We start from the raw sequence: 20,647 nt of genomic DNA on the forward strand, positions 1-20,647 counted from the left end.
TCCTTGCCTTCTGCTTTGTATGAGGCAGGGTCTCTTCTTCACTGCTGTGTGTGCCAGACTAGCCAGCCTATGAGCTAGCGGCATCCTCTTGTCTCCAGCTCCCATCTCCTCAGAGGAGCACAGGGATTATAGGGACATCCCACCACCCCCGGCTGCTATGTAGGTTCTGGGGAAATCAAGTCAGGCCCTCATACTTGCACAGCAAGCACTACCCACTGAGCCACCTCTGCACCTGTAGAGTTCCTTGTTGCAACTACAATGGTAATTGGGAACGACACTTGTTCTGTCTCTAAAGTCTTCACTAGACTGTAATCATTTTTAGGCTTTTACATTTTGACAGCCTTCAGAGTTCCAAGAAGTCTGCTCAGACGCTTCATTGACTGTTCCTCAGTGGGGAGGTGTCTGGTGTTTCTCTCATGGTAAGTATTTGTAATAGTTGGTTTTTAAAGGTCAACTTGATACAATCTAGAATTACTTGGGAAGAGTCTCAACCAGGGCCTGACTAGACTGGGTTGGCCTGTGGGCATATCTGTGGGGGTTGTCTTAATTACGGTAATTGGGGGTGGAAGACCCATTCATTGTGGGTGGCACCATTTCTGAGGTTTGGGTCCTGTACTGTATAAGGAGAAAGTGACCCGAGCTTGGGCATTTGTGCATTACCCTACTGCTCTCTGCTCTTGACTGTGGGTGTAGAGTAACAGTTTCAAGTTCCTGCTGCATTGACTTCCCCACTATGAGTGACTGGATCTTGGAACTGTGAACTAAAATAAACTGTTTCCCCTAAGTTGCTTTTGTCCAGATCTTTTTTTTTTTTTTTAAAGATTTATTTATTTATTATGTATACAGTATTCTGCCTGCATGTGTCCCTGCAGGCCAGAAGAGGGCACCAGATCTCATTACAAGTGGTTGTGAGCCACCATGTGGTTGCTGGGAATTGAACTCAGGACCTTTGGAAGAGCAGTCGATGCTCTTAACCACTGAGCCATCTCTCCAGTCCCTTGTCCAGATCTTTTAACCACAGCAACAGGGAGCAAAAGTGAGACACTGTTCTTTATGGTGAGGGGCACTCCCGGACTTCTCTTTTGATGTGTATTTTTCTGTTGTTTTTATTCCCTTTGTTCTGTTTAGGACTTTTGCTTACATGCTTTTGACTGACATGGTCTCTAACTTTGCTTTTATCATAATGATTTTTGTCTGGGTTTGTTATCAAAGTAGCACAAGGTAGGTAGGAAGGCATAAAAGAGCTTTCTTTCTTTTTCTATGGAACGGGTTGGAAAAAAAAGGGTCTCGATTTGCAATTATGTAAAACTAGAGAGTATCTCTTGCTTTTAGAAGTTTATTCAAATTACATCTGCTATTACTGTAAATGACCATATTGTCCATGTACTTAGGTTTTCCTACATACTGTTTCCGTGATCAGTCTTGGGCTGTTCATCTAGCTTTGTTAATGTTTATAAGGAATGTTTTTGGTTATCGCCTCTGCTATTTTGTTTTGTTCTGTTTCACTTTCCAGTCCACTCACATAACCTCTTACGTGTTACTAGCATTTTAGTATATCTTCTATGGTTTTATTCTTTCACTTTAATTTTGGAATAGGACACACATGTTCTATTTCACTTACTATACATGGACAGCAGGTTATATTTTGTCCTTCATAAAAAAGTTCAGCTACATTCTAGAGATCATAATATGTACTGTTTGATTTGAAGCCTGGTTTTTATTCTCCTTTTTAAATTTTTGTCATTCTTATTTTTGTTTTCATCATAATCACAGAACATGTTAGGAAACAAGTCAGGCACCTCTGTTGATACAAAGTGTCCAACTTATTAATGTTCTGTGTGATTTCTAAGAGTACGTATCTTAGCTGTTAAATTCAAAGATAAACACGTCTGCACAAATACATATATACGTGTCCGTGTCCATTCAACTAAGCTAACTGTATCATGCTTTCTTTATTCTTATAGTATTTGTTTTTGCTTAACTCATCAGTTAATGGCAGTTTATATTAAGGTTTCTTCCTATTAGTAGGGTTTTATCAGTTTTTTTCTCTTTTTGTTGTTGTTGTTTTGGCTTTTTTTTTTTTTTCCCCTAAATTTTACATCATATATCTGGAGGCTGGGAAGTTCATGTAACTGTATTACATGTATTACATGTATTACAATTGCTGAAATTTTTGCTTTAAATTTTATCCAGCTGACTGCCAGAACTATACCAGTGGTCTTCTCTCCTCTAAAGAACTCGTTTATATTTATTGTGGTAGCTAACGTGCTTGACTTATTTCTAAATCTTTATGCTTTCTGTTAAAGTCACCTTTGCGCTGCTTCTCTTTCTGAGTCTTTGGTGAGACTTTTATGGAGTTTTCCATTTCTGCCAGTATTTTCTCTCTGTTGTCACACATTTTCACTTCTTATTTACATAACTATTCCAAAATTATTTTAACGTCTACCCCATACAAAGAGGAACTGATTTTGCAGTTCCTAAGGCTTCATCTAAGAAAATGAAGTACATCTCTGTATCTGAGGAACCTGAGGAGAGGGCTAAGAAAGCCAGAAAGAAGCCAGAAGAATGAATCTGGAAACGAGAAAGCGGGTCCAAGATGACTCCAGCAGGTTTTTATGCTCTTGATGGAAAGCTCCCCAGACACTGGAACACAAGATTCAGTAAGGATGACAGGAAGTGTTGTAGGAAGGCTATCCACAGGAGCACTGTTGCTTCTTAAGGAAAATGAGTCTATTCCTTCCAGAGAAACACCAGATACTCCTTGGAGAAGATACATTAACATGTACAGACAGACATCTGAACCAGAATTCCCACAAGACAGTCTGAAAAAACTGAAGGCACGGAGGGAAAGCCTAACCATGCGTCCTTTTCATTTTCTGACGTTTACAAAGCCTCAGAAGAGACTCCTCCTGTAAAATCAAGCACAGTACCAAACAGCTGCCAGTCTGCAAAGACATGTAGAAGCTTTAATGAATGCTTATGAATCAACATAAGCCCTCAAGTGAACAAGGAGCATGATATGGCATTTATTTCTCTCAATAAGTTTGCTATATTGCTTTAAGCCCCTGATGGGGGGTAGGAAAATTAGGTGCTTCGTAGCTTTGCTTTATTATACTACCCCAACTTTAAGAATGCAGCCATACAAAGTGAGATTACTCCAGCATCCCAATGACACTGGTGCTTTGCTGAAGAGAAAACTCCGTGTACGTGAAGGCTGGGTCCACTCACCACCTGCACTGCTGTGCCGCCACCAACCAGCACCCTCAGTTTTGAAAGATCTACATAAAAGTCCGTTCCAACACTGCTTTGCATTAGGAGCCATTCTTGCCTCAGAGAATAAAACCGTAGGCAACATCCCCCATTATCAAAATATGTTGAGCTCTTTAGAAGGTTTTCAAGGGACTGTGTTCATTTTTTCAATATTACTGTGAAGATTTTAATGAGCTAAAGTGTTTTTGCCCAAAATTACCCGGCTGGTGGCACGAGTTCCAGAGCAGATGCTGACATTTTACATGTAGACGTGTCCTCAATGAAGGAACGCTTGATTAAAAAGGGGGATTTCAGAGATTTTAGAAAATTCCATGTTCACCTCCAAAATACCAAACATTTGCTTTGTTTTCATTAGTAGCCTAATGTCTTTTTGTTTCACTATTTCTAAATGTTATAGAGGCCTTTAAAATTACTAAAGTATGGATTCTTAAACATATGTAAAATTTTATCATCTTTCTCCAAATACATACATGATTATAATGGACAAATATGAAATTTAGGAATTTGAAAATATTGAACAAATTTTAACTGGCAGATAGGTACTTACGATCAAAGGGCCAGTTCATACAGCTGCCATTTTATTTAGGCTTGGCAGAGTTTGAGCAAAGATAGCCTTTTTCTTTGAAAACAAAAGATATCACCTCTCAGGCTCTTGATAACTTCTTAACTGCAGAGGCAGAAAAGCTGGGTGATCCCCTCCAGAATCAGAAGATTGGGGTACAAGTTGGCATTCTGCTCCATGGCAGCCTGACGCTCCGCCCTTTCCTCGTCTGCTTCCATTATTGCTCAATCCCAATTTAACTTCAGAAGACAATTTACCCACGCCACTGTAGCTTTTACTATTTCTTTTCTTTACAGTATTTCATGATGACAAGCGTATCAGAGGCTGGTAAAACACCAAAAATGTGTGTGATGACAGAACACTGATGAACTGTTTCTAGAAATCAACGTCAGTGTAGGGAAACAATGTTCAATTCACATCTACAAGTGTAATTAAAAGGACTTCCCGTAAGAGACATTGGGATATAGGTCAGTGATAAATATATTAAATAAAAGAGATCTGAAATTACATTACATTTGATGATTTTAAGGTTAAAATTTAATTGATATTTTTAGCTAAATAATAATCTGAAGCTTAAAGCATATTTGTTCATTGATTTGGGCTATTTACTAAGGGCATACCATCCTGGAGTCAGGAGGATTCTGTGCACACAAAAGACAATCTGCTTTCCCTATGGATTATGATGGATTATGATGGAGCTCATAATCCATCAGAGGAAGACACTGACCCCTCCCACCCGAAGCAAGACATTGGCTATTCCTTATCAAATCTTATTTAAACCTGATAGGAACCTGGAAAGGAATGACCATCAAAGTTGGGCTTTGCCTTTTGGGGTCCTAATTAGTCAAAGAATTTTTAAAGTGTCTCTGATTTTAAAAGTTTTAGTTTTACTTAGGTTGAACTGTTGGCACGTTCTTTTGGTTAGCTTTTTGCTGCCTCATTTCCTTTCTCATTTGAGAAACCCTCTCTACCCCAAGATCACAGAGTTTTTTTCTTCCTCTCTTTCTTGTTTAGAAGACATTTTATTCCAAGTGTTTTTAAAGTTTCCTTTTCAAATTTAAAAATTCTATACTTCTGGAACTAACTTCAAGCATGGTATTAGTTAAAAATTCTCTCTCTTTTACCCCACCATGGATAAATACTTGTAACACAGTGATCCATTTAATAGTACATTCTTTCCCTGCTAGATGTGGAAGACCCTCCATCACACACCACGATTCCATGTCTGTGAGGAATCAGTTCTGACTACATCCATCACCTTTAGTCTACCCCTAAGATTCTAACTTTCATTATATAAACTACACAGCACTTACCACATTATTTGTGATAATCAGGACACATCTTCTGTCTCATTTATAATTCTTAAGAAATCAGTACCTATGACTCCATCTTTTTTTGTCACATGTATGTGTATGGTGTGTATGTGTATGTATGCTTGCTTACACATGTGTTGAAGCACATGTGTGAGTATGAGTACATGGGGGGGTGAAGTTGACATTGATGGTCTTTGTGAATCACTCTCCACTTTATTTACTGAGGGAAAAAAAAAATCACTCACTGAACCCAGAGCTCACCAATTCTAGCTAGTCTAGATAACCAGCTTACCCTGGAGATCCCTCATCTGTCTTCTGAGTACTGGGATTACAAGCGACTGCTATACCTGCTTGGTTTTCACGTGGGTTCTGGGTATCCAACTATGGTCTTCATGCTTGCACAACAAGTGCTTTATGCAATGAGCCATCTCCCCAGCCCTATTCATCTTTGTACTTCTCACAGCATCTAAATCGGTATTTCTAGATCGCAGGCTCCTCTGCTACAATGCTGACTGTAGAAGCGGAGCCACAGATATACCCCACTCATGAGTTACTCCCTAAGCAGACTTGATGTGTGGATTAGTGTGTACCTGTACTCTTAATCTACGGCAGCTAAGACCTTGCATATTAGAGAGGGACTGCCCCTCCTAGTGTTCCTTAACTGTAAAAATAGCAAATTCCTTACCAGAGAAAGGATGGCTTTTTTCATATATGAATGAATCAACATAAGCTCATGCAAGTCCATCTACTCTTGCCTTTCCCACTCCAGGTCCAGGTCCCAGTCAACCAGACAGCCTCATGCTCTAGAGTCCACTGAGGTCACTTACAGCAGGCTGTTCACCCTGCCTTGCCTTGTTTTTCCCGAGGAAAAGACGACAGAGATTGTTCCCCATGTTTTCTCTGTCTGCCTCTTGAATGAACCTGGAGATTCCTTCTGTGGCTCCTGTGTCCAGAGACAAGTAAAACAAACCTTTTTGCTAATTACCATCATTTTATTCACATGTATTAATGTACTTGATTAAACACGGCCCAAGTGTATTTTAGAACATAATAAAATGAGCCATTGTTTTCAGTAGTATGAAATAATTTAAACAGCAAGCAAATATGAAAGTAGCCGATTAGTTGGCCCCTAACTTCATTCTAAGCAACTGGTAATGGGCAGGATTATTCGGTGAGAAACCGCAGCACCTTCTGTCTGTTACCTGCAGTGCTGCTGATCAGTCCCAGGGCATCATACATGTGAGGCAGGCGCCACCACTGAGCCACACGCCCCATCAGATGGCTTGCTCTCTCTGCATCCTAAAAATCAGGTTTTTTAACAAGTTTCATTTTTTCCATTTATGCAGAAATTGTTCTCTTAAGAACAGAGAGTTAAGTTCAGAACCGTGATAATCCTTAAGCCTCATCATATTACAGTTTGTCCTTTCCACTGCTGACAGGATGAACTCTTGAACTGTGTGTACTGATTCTCCACTTTAGTATTTCAAAGAACAAAGTATCTGGAGGAGCTCATGGCAACATGGTGGTGCATCATACAGAGTTACACAGCTCACTACACTAAGCAGTCACATGCACACTCTGAAACAGGATCAAACTAATCTTCCCCAAGGACAAACAAAAGAAGCACTCATCCAATTTTCTTTCCTTTCAATAAAAATAATTACATCTGGTTCATCTTTAAGAACATTCAAGTCAGATTCAGCACTAGATCTATAATACCATCATGGTGAGATCTCTTATATATTGGACCTAAACAAGCTGTTTATTTCATAAGTGCATTAACAATTCTCCAGTAGTTCAAAGGGCTTTGCAACTGTTATTTTAGCCATAATTCAGTGGGGAAGGTAGAGGCAGTACAGCATTTGCAGGCCAACCCCACCTCAGGCACTTAGTATTTTCTAGTGGGATGGTATGATTTCCGTGGATCTCACAAAACAGAAATGAAGAGATTTAGCCTGCTTGCCATACAAAATTAGAATTCTTAAATCCTATATAAGTTCATAGTATTGACAGAATTTTATCAATACCATTTATGCTAATTGTACATTTTAATGTTATAATACAAAGGATTTCCAAAAATAACAGACACTTTGGTTAACTTAGGTTTTATATCACAATGAAAATTAAAGTTTGCTTGATTAAAAAAAATTATTTAAAATAAAACTTTAGCCTTTATTTTTACTTTTGAGTCATTTTTAGCACTTAAAAGGGGCTTTTATTTCCTATGTGCTTCCTGGCTCAACTCCTAAATGCTGGGACTACAGTGTATGCTCCTATACCCAGAGGGAGTTATTAGATCATTTATTTATTTACATATATGTGATAGGGGTGACGTATGTATATGTGTGGGAGTACAGGTGTCTAGTGCATTCATGAAGAAGCCAGAAGTTGGATGTCTTCTACCAATCTCTACTTTAGTCCTTTAAAGCTGAGCCTTTTGATGAATTGAAAGCTTGCCTTTTGTGCTAGACTGGCTGGCCAGTGAGTTCCCAGGATCTGCCTGTCTCTGCCCGAAATGCTGGAGTTAGAGGCTTGAACAGCTACACTCAGTTTTTACTTTTGTTTTTCAATTAATAACTTCTTTATTCAGGAAAAGTAAGTCAAGATCATATTCATATAAACACTGACATTACAGTTCCAGGAATTATTATTATATATTACAGGCTGCTGGAAGAAGAAGAAAACAGGTTTGAGCACAGTTTCTGGAACCTTACTGATAGGTACTCTTCTAGACATTAAAGTGGGTAGCAGCAGGCCACTGTTGTTCATTTTATTAATATGACCCATTAACCCAAATATATGTCACAATTTTACACTGTGTGTATCAAATATTTTATAATAATTAAAAATTGAATAATAAGACAGCCAATCCCCTTGTTCTACCTGTGTGGTACATGTAAGCTAAAATCGTATTATTTTCTGTCTCCAAAGGCCTTGGTATGGGTACCATCACTTCTTAGCATAGGAGATAATGGTCATAAGCATGGCAGGCTTCCTCCCACATCTGCCTGATTTCAAAACTCACTTTATCCAAGACTCTAAGATTTTACGAGCAATTGTGGGCAGGTGACTGGAGCTGCAAATCCAATGTGGTTGAAAGTGGCATCTCCATTGCACTGTACTAAAGGGTTCAAGTGTCCAGAGCAGGGAACTCTGGGACCTCCTGTTTGTAGCAGTAATCCTCTACACACAAATTACCTGTTAAGTTTGAAGCATCAGTAGGACTCAGCTGTAACCAATGGCGGGCATCAGAGTCAGGCACAGCGTCTGTGGGAGTGCTGAGTTCTGGGTCCTCCTCACAGGTCTGCCACGGGCTCATGGGTAGCTCTGTCTCATTGCTGGTGCCCACAGCCGTGTCACTACCAGTGCTGTCACCTGGCACACAGAGCAACCAAAGTTTGAGACTGCAGCTAGATGAAGATAAGTTCAAAATTATCTCCACATAAGAAACAACACCTGCACAGCTGACAGGCTTTGCTTAGGGGTTTGGGCAGAACCTGAAGAACTTGGACGGCATTCAGTAATGTCCCTGATGAACACTTGAGTAAGAAAAATAAATCTTCCAAGTTCAGGGAATTAAAAGGCTTCATAAAGTAGCGTTCTGATCAGTGTCTTTGTTCAATTATTCTATGTGCCACAAAGTTACACCAAGTCCTAGTTCCCATTAAGATCCATCCACAACATGAGGAGACAGAGAAACAGGAGGAATATGGTGGTAACTGATTTCACAGCATTGCAAATTTACTCTGCTATTGCAAACCCAATGTTCAAACTTAAACCCAGGCTGAATCATTCTGGCAGATTCTGAAATGTGGTGTCCTACTACCACAGGTCTTCAGCACTGGAAATTTTCTCCTTTAAACATTAGAAGTTTTAATTTGTCACAATGTAATTATACAGAGATTTTAAGACTTACGTAGTTATTTATTTAATTAGGCACAAGACAAGCTAGACTGTTCCACTGCTTGACAGCAGAAATGCTTGCCTAGACAGTTCTACTTCCTAACACTGCTGACAGTCCTCAGCTGCACTGTCTCTACTGCTTTTCTACTCTCTTTCTATTTGCAAAAGTTGTCTTAATAAGCAGACGATCCATCTGTTAGGTCTCACAGCACATCCTCCACAGAGCTGCAGGCAACAGAGAGGCAGTGCATGGAAAGAGCTGCATTACGCACCATCGAGGGCCAGCCTGGGCGAGCAGGGGCTGCCACTCTGCTATACTGACAAGGAGGAGACCTGGCCTCTAAGTACAGGAGAACAGAGCACAGGGCCCAGGCTTCGTAGCCTATGATAACGTCTCAGGATTCCAGTGAGATTGATCTTCACCCACTTGCCCGAGTTGAGTTCAATGTACCTTTGAAGTTTTGTGTTTCTTCCCTGTGGGGGCTTTGTGGGAAAGGTAGCTTTTCCTTATGGGTCTGTCTGCTCCCCTAAATCCCTCTTGTTCCTCAGGCCTGAAGAAAGGCCCAGAGATGGAGAGACAAGCCTCTTGGGTATAGATAACTGATTGAACTGTTTTACTAACTGGATTAACTACATAATTTCTAAGTTCCTGGTTCAAAAATATTCTCCACAACCACCTCTTCCCTACTGACAAGAAAAGCACTCCACTCAGAAAAGAAGAAACTAAAGCAGGCCCTGGAACTTACTCTTCTGTCTCTCCCTGCATCTTCCTTGTGTCTGCTGTAAATCATCCTTTAGATCCAGCTCAGCAGGACTGCTGCTCCTTCGAACCAAGATCTTCAGACAAAAAGAAATGCTGCTTTCATTACCGGAAAGTTGAAACTTTTACCAGACCCTTAAGCTCCTAGCCTATTTTTAAATAAAAGAAGCAATAATAGTAACAAAACACTGAATGATGTTTTTCTGTTGAAGGATGTGATCACAAGCTAGTATAATTAAGTTATATGTTTCTCAAGATCTGAAACTCCAATTCATATTCTCTGCTTGGTCAACTGACCCAGCTGAATGGACACACCAAGAAGGGATGCCAAGTCAATCCTGTGGAAATGGTTTATTTTGAAGTTCTATTTGCTTCTCTAGTCAAGTGTACACACAGTCCCACAAGTCTCCAGGAGACCTGAGCTCCCCATGAATGTTTAGGCAGGAAAAGTATAGACTCTACCCAGACTTCCAAAGGGCTGCTCAAAACCTTCCTAGTTAATATACTACAGAATTCTCTGAGCACCAGTAAACACTGGCCCTTATGTTAACACAAAGGATTAAAAAATCAGGAAGCGGGCTGGAGAGATGGCTCAGAGGTTAAGAGCACTGGATGCTCTTCCAGAGGTCCTGAGTTCAATTACCAGCAACCACATGGTGGCTCACAACCATCTATAATGTGATGTGATGCCCTCTGGTGGCATGTAGACATACATGCAAATAGAGCACTCATACCTTTAAAAATAAATAAATAATCAGGAGGCAACCTGCATCTTCCAGCAATTTATAGTTTATAGGTCACTATTCAGACTATACAAAGAACTAATACAAGTAAAAGAAAAAAAGTAAATGACAAAAGCCATAGGCTGGCATTTCACAGATGAAATATAAATAGCCAATCAACATGAAAATTTTAAACTTTATTAGTAATATAAGAAATTCAAATAAGATATCCCATTTCCATGTAGCTGCCCTGCAAAAATTTCAGAAGTCTGACAACACAAAGTGATGGTGAGAACTCTTTGTATTGCTGGTAGAGAGAAAATGGGTATAAGCATTTGGGGAAGGAACATTCTCTTGATTGTATAATTTATTAATTCTACTGCTAGACAGTCACACAGAAACATTTGAACATGGAGATCTTGAGAAAAGTCTAAGAAGGTACACAGCTACATCTTTCAGAAAACTAAAATTCTGGAAAGAATCTAGATGCCTATCAACAGAAGAATGGAAAAATATATGATATATTCATAATAGAATATCATATAGCAGAGAAAACTCAAATGAATTAACTACTACATAATACCATGTGGGTATTCTACTAACATACAACTGAAGGAACCTACAGAATATTTTAGAAACTTTAGAAACTACGTAATACATTGCTTGGAGCCATGCACATGTGGATGATAGAGGAAAACACAGCCAACACCATGGCACTGTGAAGAGGCACAAAAGGAAGGGACTAAAAAACAAACCAGAACTGGTGGCCAAAGCAACAGAACCAGAACTGTTCTGGCTCGTGGGCAGGAATGGGTTCATCTGGATCTGCTTCACTTCAAAAAATGAGATCCATACAGACAAGCTGGCACACGTCTTTCTTAAACACAAACACACAGGACCTCAATTCTGCTCTCTTCCAAAGAAGGGAGAGCAGGGCCGGGTCCCTTCTGTTCTGTATCTGTATTTTTTATAAATATACATTAAGTTTTAAAACACAAATAGAGGTTATCTGAAAGAACAAATTATAGGCCATTTCTTCTTTATGTTTTATATTTTTTTTTAAATAAATACCTACTTTACAAAACAAAAAACACACCAGAGCTTTAGAAAAACTGTGTCAGGTAGGGAATCTGAAAGGAAGGTTTTACAGGCAAGTATACCTGCTCAAAGTGTACTATATAACACAGGACCAGCCAGTAAATTCTACATCATGCTTACTTCCCCCCTATTTTTGTAGAATGACTATATTTTATATAGAAAGCAAGCACAACCTTAAGTGACTTCTAGATTATTTGGACCTATAATCAATCTAAGTGAAAAAAAAATGAAAACTATCATCAATAGATTCATTATCGTGGTACAATTTATGCTTGTTTCTAACAACAGAGCGGTTTTCTCTTGGAAATCTTACTGATATTCCTTCATGTTCCCGTTTCACGTGTCCTTTACTCTCTTGAACAGACTTGGAATCTGAAGAGCTCAAATTTGGTGAATTTTGACCTAGAGAGGGGGTAAAAATGATAAAATGAATGTTTCAGAAGGTAAAATAGGGGACAAGCAGGCAGGCAGGCTGGCAGAGGTAGAAACAAATAGATAAACCACTGTATCCAGATGTCATAGGATTCATGCATGACTTATGGGCCTGCACGGGCAGCATCTACAGGTCCAATCTACACAGAGACCTGGCCTATAGCCCGTAGATAGCTTCAGTTGGAGCAAATGGAACACTGTTCACTGTGGCTCACAGGCCCACTTACTGTACTATGCTTCAGTTGGAGCAAATGAAACACTGTTCAGTGTGGCTCATAGGCCCACTTTAACGGCACTATGCTGGACAGGGGCATACGACTCATCACTCTGGGGAGGTGGGCTTGGGGACAGCATCTGACAAAAGGTTTTCCTGGGTTGGCCTGCGAAATAACAGGGCAGGAACAACAGGACAGCCCTGTTGCCTGAATATGAAGACTAGCACGAGAAAGCAGAAACAGGTTCAATGATTTCAAAGGGGATACCACCACAGAGCCTGCAAAGATTTAAGAAAAGCTAATAAGAGCATCTGAAGAATAATCTGGAGCCAATAAAATTGAAAGAAATTAACAAATAGAACCAGTTTCTAGAAAAACATCAAAGCCAAATTAAGAAAATCAAAGTGGTATTATAGTCCTTTAATTTAAATTGTATACTTGGCAAATAACGCATGTTTATCTTATACAACATGCTGTTTTGAAATCTACATACATAAATCATCTGAAGCAGCATATGTACTACCGCACACACTCTTGTAGGCAGAGTATTTAAAAATCTCTTGGCCAGGTGTAGTGGTGCATGTCAGTAAGCCAGCACCCAGAGACTAAGGAGTGGACTGCAAGTTCCGGGCCAGCCTGGGCTAATGGAGACCCTTTTTCTTAACAAACAAGCAAGCAAGGAAGCACACTGGACCGTGCATTAGGTCACTGGAGCTTTTCTTCTCTCAGGAGAAGTTTGTTAAAATTTGAAAGGATTTGAAAACTTTCTTATAGGAAAACCCCAAGCAACTGGTAGATTCTCCCAAATATTTAAGGGATTTTTTTCTTTGTTTCTCCTGATAGTCCTATGTATTAAATCCAGGGCCTCCTGGATGCTAGGCAAATATTCTACCACAAAGTATATACCATAATCCATATAAACACCTTTAAGGAATAGAAAATTTTCAGATAATATATTTTCTCAGCTTTATTTGCTATAATTTCTTATTTCAAGGGCGTTTCTAAGAAAAAGCTTCCCTCCTCGTTTGCTGACCCTGATATTAGAAGACACAGGCTAACCTGTTGACAAACAAGGCAGGCTGTTTTCTGGCTGACTCACGGATCTAAGGTGACTAAAGTGACATGGAACTAAAAAGCCAGGACATTTACTGACACTGTACACATTGAAGTGTGGTTTTTTTCTCTATAGTAGCAGCTGAGTCCCTCCTCCCCTTCCACAGCCTGCTGCTGTTGAAAGCTAGACAAACCTAATGCATGCTCTGAAAAGGTTCTCTTCAACCTCAGGGAAGTCTGCGAGCTGCTAATAAACTCTCACACAGCTGGTCAGCTTTCATTCCCATTTCAGTCCTCCAGCTCTTCCCAGAGCCTGACCCTCACTGCCTTCTGACTTGCTAAGCTTCTTCACTTTGGGAACACTCTCTGTCCCTCCTACTCCAGTCACTTCAGACAACTCTCTAGTTCCCAGTCATGCCAAACTTGAGGACTACAGATACGTATGTATTAGATAAATATATTCAATAGCAAAACAGTTTCACTTCCAGAAGTCACATTCTTATGGTCAAATTAAAAAGTAAATACCTGGGCTGGGGAGATGGCTCAATGGTAAAGTGCCTGCTGTGCAAGCATAAGGTCCTGAGTTCAGATCCCCAGAGGCCACACAAAATAAAAAGCTGCATGAGGCAGCATGGGGCTGTAACCTGGGGCAGGGCAGAGGGAGACAAGAGGCTCCTTAGAGCTCACTGGTAAGCTTTCTGATCAGGAAAAGCTCTGCTTCAAAATAAATAAACAAATAAATAGGTTGAAAGGCATCAAGGAAAGATAGCCCACGTCACCCTCTGGCCTACAGATATATGCACATACACACACACCCACACTGACAACACATATACACACGCAACACCCCCTTCTTCTTTGAAATAGACATTTAGAACAAATGTAGTAAGTAACACTACCTGCAGCTTACCCCCATCCCAAGCCCAAATCTATGGCTTTGTACTAAATAACTAAGGACTCAGCCAGCCCCAGGGTAATTAATCCTTGTACTTACTTGGAAGTCAGGAGGAAACTTGCAAGTTCGAGGCCAGCTTGGTCAACAAACTAAGTTCCAAGCTTGCCAGGGAAAAAAAGAGAAACGCTGTCTCAAAATTAATCAATCAAACAAACAAATAAACAACTGAAGATTCCACTAACCTTGAGAAGAATCTGAGCACAAAGGCTCAGTGATGTCAGAGGTGCTGCAGCTCCGGGGGACCTGCTGCTGTCCCACCACAAGATAATCAGTGTCAGCTGCAGGGGTACTCTCTGCCTGCTGGAATTCCTCCACTTCTGAAAGCATTAACACAAAACAAACAGGAATGTGGTTGGAGATTAAAAAAAAAAATTCACACTTACAAACCATTAAGTTTCAGATTTTCTTTTTTTAGAAACCAGACTGCAGTAAGATAATCTACATGGGGGTTAAAGAGATGGCTCAGCGGTCAAGAGCACTGGCTGCTCTTCCAAAGGACCTGGGTTCAATTCCCAGCTTCTCAGCACCCACATGGCAGCTCACAACTGTCTGTAATTCCGGTTCCAGGGGATCTGACACCCTCACACCAATGAACATAAAATAAAGTTAAATTTAAAAAAAAAAAAAGATAATCTGCATGACCATCATCAAACTTCCCATATTTATTAACACTAACATTCCACTCCATAATATGTTTTTCTTAAGTTCCAATTGGCCTTTTGTTTCCCAGATGAAGGAAAGGGGCAAGGGAAGAAAACCACAAAAATGGTCGATAACTCTGAGTCACTTGAAATTTCCTAGCAGGGAGGAAAGACTCAGCCATGTAGGAGATGCATAGATAGATAAATAATACTTGAGGAGAGCATAGGTGGTACCCCACCAACATTAAATTAAGATGAAAAGAAACAAGAATTCTAACTGTAATACTCCTTCTGATAGATAATGTACAATTGTGCAAAATAAAGTGCTATTCAATCCTCATATTACCAAGTGCAAAGCTGAACTAGTCACTAAGCACGAAAATGATCCACATGGTATAAAATGGAAAACCAAAGATGAGCACTCAACACCAGATAATTTTGCTAATGTTTTACAGCCTCTACTGCCCTGGAGAATGGGTTCTCTCCTAGCTCATTTCTAAAATGCCAGCCCATTTTAATCTTTTAGGACCAGCCACAGCACTCTATCCGCTCCCTCTAGACTCGTAGTCTCAGGATTACAGAATCTTCTGCCCGGGTCATCAGAAGAGCCTGCTAACTAGTCACTGTCTCCTTCTTTTTGCTATTCTCTGCATGGCTGCCAGAGAGGCACCACTGAAACGAAGGTATAACTGTGTCTGCCATCAGTCCACCTGGCCTGCCTCAACCCTACCTCACAAGTCCATCCCCAGTCATCATGCAAGAGCTCCCACTCTCTTCAGTCTCAACAATACTGATCCTTCTGGATCCTGCTGCTCTCTTCCTCCTGCTCGTCACTCCCCTCTGCTAATCTCTGCTAATCCTGTCCCCTGTCCCTCATCCCATGCTTCACAAAGCACTACAACTATGCATCTTGCTATGCATGTTCCACACTGGACTCCAAACTCACTGATGCTGTCATAAAATTCCATATCCCCATACCCATGTCACCATATTTTCCAAAAATAAAAAATTAATCAGTGAAAGTTTTACTATTTTTAAAAAGAGAGTTCTCAAAACTCAGTCTATATTATCTAAACTGGCTATGTCACTGGTTCCTCATCTGAAATGGAGATTCATTGCCAATGAAGTCCTCCCATCTGGACATAAACCATAGTAAAGGTTCACTCTAGCTAAGGAGATGTGCGTACACAAGATGATTCTGAGTTTAATACACGGGATTTCCACAAAGGGTTGCTGCTCTGCTTTTTCTACCCAAATGAAAATTCTGTTTTCCACTATACTAGTACAATTACAAGGCTCAAACACGAGCTTTGTGTGAGTGTTAACTATGAATTGAAGTTCCATTGTCTTAGACCACAGTTTAAAGCTAGATGCTACTAGGAACCTGAGCACAGCGAGAAGATAGGCCAAGATAGCATGGAGAGACAGTCTCATCTTCCCAGGCCATCTTTGCCTAGTGCTTCTCTTGGGCACCAAAGAACTGTTCATTTCTCCATAGAGGACACACAAGGCATATGTGCACATTTTTAGTCTACCTATACATTCCAGAGCAAAGACTAGGCCCTTTTCATAGGTTTGCTAGACTCTTTAGCACCAGGTCCCTCAACACTACAGGACCAGCCCTTCCAATCACCTTCTTATTCTAATTTTACAAGATGGCGAAATGAAGATACCGTATTTGTCACTCCTGTAACAGTAGAGGGAGCCCAAGAGCTTCCTAACTATCTGAAATATAATTGGCAGTGCCCATTTTTGTGGACAGAGGGAAGAGTGGGGTTTTTTTTTCCCCTGAAGCCTGGTGCCAAACACTGGTGGACGCCAGTTTCTGGGTTCTGAGCAGAAGTAAATAAGAGCTGAGCCAACATTGGCAGCGTCTTTCTAAAGATAAAGAAGATCGCCATCTGGCGGGATGCGGCACAGCCACAGCACTATGGCTTCCAAATTAGAGTGTCCCCACTGGTCCTCAACACAGCAGACGGAGGATGAGGAGCCTGCTGCCACCAGCTGTCTGCCTTCCCAACAGGCGGGCCTAATGCATCTTTTAAGGCTTTGTTTTTGCAAAACTGTTAAGAGGGACTTCTCAGGTGGAGAAAGTCCAAGCCTGTAGAAAGAACCGGAAATGGCAGGGATGGAAGAATGGGAGACGACAGCCACATACCTTACTGTTCTGTTAGGGCCTACTCTTGGAGTTGATTGTCAATTGAGAAAATGTGTAAAAAAGAATTTTCAATTACTCTTATGTCATAATATAAATCCGATTTGCTGCTTTGAAGGTGTACATTTCATGGACTTTTGTGTGTGCCACACCGTCCATACTCAATAAGAGCTCTACTCAAATGGGTAAGAGAATGACACTTTCCCTTCCTAACGGCTCTTGGGCTCCCTCTGCTGGCACGTTGTTGTAGAAAGCATTGTGCTAAGGTTGCTCCTGTTCCTGTTGAGTTGCTCTTTTGTAACTAGTGAAAATGATTTTAACACTGATATAAAATGTAAAGACACAGGGTTGCCTGTCAAACAGAAAAAGAACATCTGAGTTACATAACAATTGTGCAATAAATTTCAGATTCAATACATCCTGTTTTGAATGTCACACAATTTCTGTTTGAATCACTTTGAAGAGCTGAATTCTGCCTCAGATTCTAAGTTAATTTATCCTCTGTGAAGTCTAATAATACCCAATTTAGAAGCACTAACTTTCCTGTCTCTTGAGGGTGTATGTAGTTACTCAACACCATTACTAACCCACTACTTTCTAAAGCTCCATTGAAAACATCAGCAAAATGATCATAAGGATTTATTTCTCTTACCCCCACTAAGAGTCAGCATGACTGAACTAAATGTGTAAGCTCTTCAGTTAACTTCTATTTTCTCCAGATGTCTGTCTACTTTTTACTCACTCTTTAATTGCAGACTTCCTTATTCCATCTTATTAAATGCAGCAAGGCTCTGTCTCCAATAAGAAAGATACTATGTTCCATTTATCCCCCATACAAGGCTACACAAGCAAAACTAGAGTGTAAGGTCCTAGTTTTAAAAACACAATCATAGATGCCAACTTGACCTTCTAAGAGCTCAGAAGATGCTATCCATTTAACACCTTGGATGTCCACAAGGTCACGCTTACTGAGGGTAAATTAGTCCAGGTCATAACAAGAAGCACTTCCATGGCACATACGAACGAAACACAGAAACAGCTAAGCAAAACCTGCCTTTAGGTCCCCTAAGGTAAGATAAGTAAGGTAAGTCAATCTGCTAGTTACAACCACTACAATACTCCCAAGAGAAAAAGAAAAATCTACTCCTGCATAGCATGAAAGTGCTACAGACTGATAAATGTCCCAACACAGAAAGCAGTCAACACTGACAGCTGGGAGGGACTGCTCTCATGAAAAAGAAAGAGGACTCCCCAGCTGGCACAGCCACTCTCCAGGTGCATGTTTTTCTCTCAACGCAGCTACTCAGATTAATGGAAATGGATGGTTTTGACTCTCCCCAAATTCAAACACCACTGCTTCCTGTACCTCCAAATCCACTACTATTGCTTCTATTATTACAATTTGGGCGAGTTGACAACTCACAGACTAGAAACCAAAACAAGGACTACTGCCATCAATAAAAACAAAATTAGCAAGCACTGAAACAGTAAAACAAAAGGAAAAACAAACAAACAAAAATACTCAACTTGTGGCCAGAAAGGAAAATTTAAAGAGTCTGCTTGATACTTAGTCACAGTTTAGCAGGAGATGCCCATCCACTCAGATGTACATTAGAACCCAAACTCAAGGCTGCAAATTGCCAACCAGGAAGAATATATACTCCTAGGGCTGGTACACACTTCCCTTGGCCTAGTCTACCGACAGGGCAGTCACAAAGGACAACAGTGGCATTCTAACTAATAAAGGACAATCAGACTGAGTCAGACTGAGAAGGCACTCGTTGCTGTAGCTGTCAGATGAAACAGCAGCTTCATCAATTTGCCCTCAGTCACCCTGCTATAAAAACCAGGAGTAAAGATGGTAAAGGCAGGGAAACCCAGACCTGGTCCAGCCTGCTCCATTTTACAGCGCCATAGGCTTTGCCATATTTGCATATTTGAGGCTTGACCATCTTCTGAATACATCAGCAGAGTATTCAGCAGCATCTCTGTCTCCCACCACTAGATGCCAACAGCACCATCTTACTGTGACAACCAAAAATGGCTCCAGATGTTGCCAAGTCATCCTGGTTGACAGTTATTGCAGTAAATCACTCAACTTCTGCAGGAGCCATGTACACAGACACACAAGGACCAAGTTTTTAAGTAATTCAAAATACAACCCTGGATAAGAACAAAACTTTTAAAAATGAAGCTATGAATAGGAAGGTATTTTTCTGAGAACATATTCCAGAAAATCTAGTGAGAAAACCTAAGTGAAACAGTGTGGAAATAAAATAGACTGTAAAATAAAACTTTTCACATTAAAAGATTTCTTTCTGGTGTCAATCAGTCAAATACATAGCAAATTTGTTTAAAGACCTCATTAATTATCTCTAAGAAGTAGCATTTTCAGGAAAATCTAATCCTCACTCATTTACTCTTCAAGCAGCAACTTAACTGGTGGTGGCCCCTTTCCAAAGCCATTCTACTGTTTAACATTCAGGGTTCACTATCGTCCCCACTCTCAGTTACAACTAACTGTGACATCAGACCAGGATAACTAGTGTATCTATCATTCCCACCATTTATTTGACAAGTTCATTCCAAACACCCTAGCCTGGCTATGTCAAGACACACAATGGATTATTATTAACTATATTCACCTTACTGTGCTAATACTATAATATCATGAGAAAAAAAAAAAACACATGAACTAATTTCAGTTTCAACTGGGTGAAGCCTAAGAATAAAAATATTTTGAAAATTAGAACTATTTAGCTTTTTTCTTGTTGTGTTTTAACTAAAACCTCAATTATCAGCATGAATCTGATAACCAGGAAGATTATAGGATTTTTTTACTACCTAGTTGCTACTAAACATGAACTACACAAAAACAACCACCAGTATTCTTTGAAATTTAACACAAGTGAAACGGACAGCCTCCTGAACGTGACTGGGAAAGTTGGGGCAGGAGACAGAAGCCTGGGGACACAGATGGACACACAAGACAGCATTACAGTACCTGACAGCCTGTGAGAGCAAGAAGAGTAAGAGAGACCAGGGAAGAGAGCGCTCACGGTATGGAGGAGGAGCGGGACGCTTTTAGTGGCAGGCAAAGCCTCAGAGAGGTGGACACAGTTGCTGATAGACTGGCTTCGCTTAGCTTCCAGGAGAGATAAAGCAACATTACATCAGAGCACAGCGAGACCTTTCACCACTTCTAAGTTCTTATGGTGCTGCAATTCCTTTAACATTTAAAGGAAGCCATTTTAAGTTTTGAAAGAAGTCAATAAAATCAGAGTACTTAATCACAGTCTCTAAATACAGCCAACTTTCAGTCAAGCACTGACGTCTTAGAATGGTCACTCCACACAAAAAAACTTGTTTCATTTGGGTATGTTCCAGGCATTACCCTTCCTTTTGCTGCTGTGTGTCAGAGTGGAGCTGAATGATGTCTGGGCTGCTTGCTCAAGCACAGCCCATTATTACATTATTAGCACATTATTATCTCTTCCTAAAGGATACACATACAAAGACCACAGTGAGAAAAGGAAAATGTGGTCCAATACAAAACATTTTCTATTAA

The 20,647-nt window shown here is 40.3% G+C and overlaps 1 protein-coding gene across 2 annotated transcripts in view; it reads right to left on the reverse strand.

The window, feature by feature from the left end:
* Positions 1-20,647, reverse strand: part of Ralgapa2 (Ral GTPase activating protein catalytic subunit alpha 2) — a 275,792-nt gene that overhangs the window by 158,582 nt on the left and 96,563 nt on the right. For both annotated transcript variants that reach the window (XM_059261570.1, XM_059261569.1), the window contains exons 17-20: positions 14,466-14,600; positions 11,942-12,030; positions 9,795-9,885; positions 8,344-8,520 (exon numbers count right to left, since the gene is read on the reverse strand). In XM_059261570.1, coding sequence (XP_059117553.1) covers positions 8,344-8,520; positions 9,795-9,885; positions 11,942-12,030; positions 14,466-14,600 — 492 coding nt within the window. The remainder of the gene's footprint in view (positions 1-8,343; positions 8,521-9,794; positions 9,886-11,941; positions 12,031-14,465; positions 14,601-20,647) is intronic.

The sequence above is a fragment of the Peromyscus eremicus genome, chromosome 4, assembly GCF_949786415.1.
Source record: "Peromyscus eremicus chromosome 4, PerEre_H2_v1, whole genome shotgun sequence".
Classification (NCBI taxonomy): domain Eukaryota; kingdom Metazoa; phylum Chordata; class Mammalia; order Rodentia; family Cricetidae; genus Peromyscus; species Peromyscus eremicus.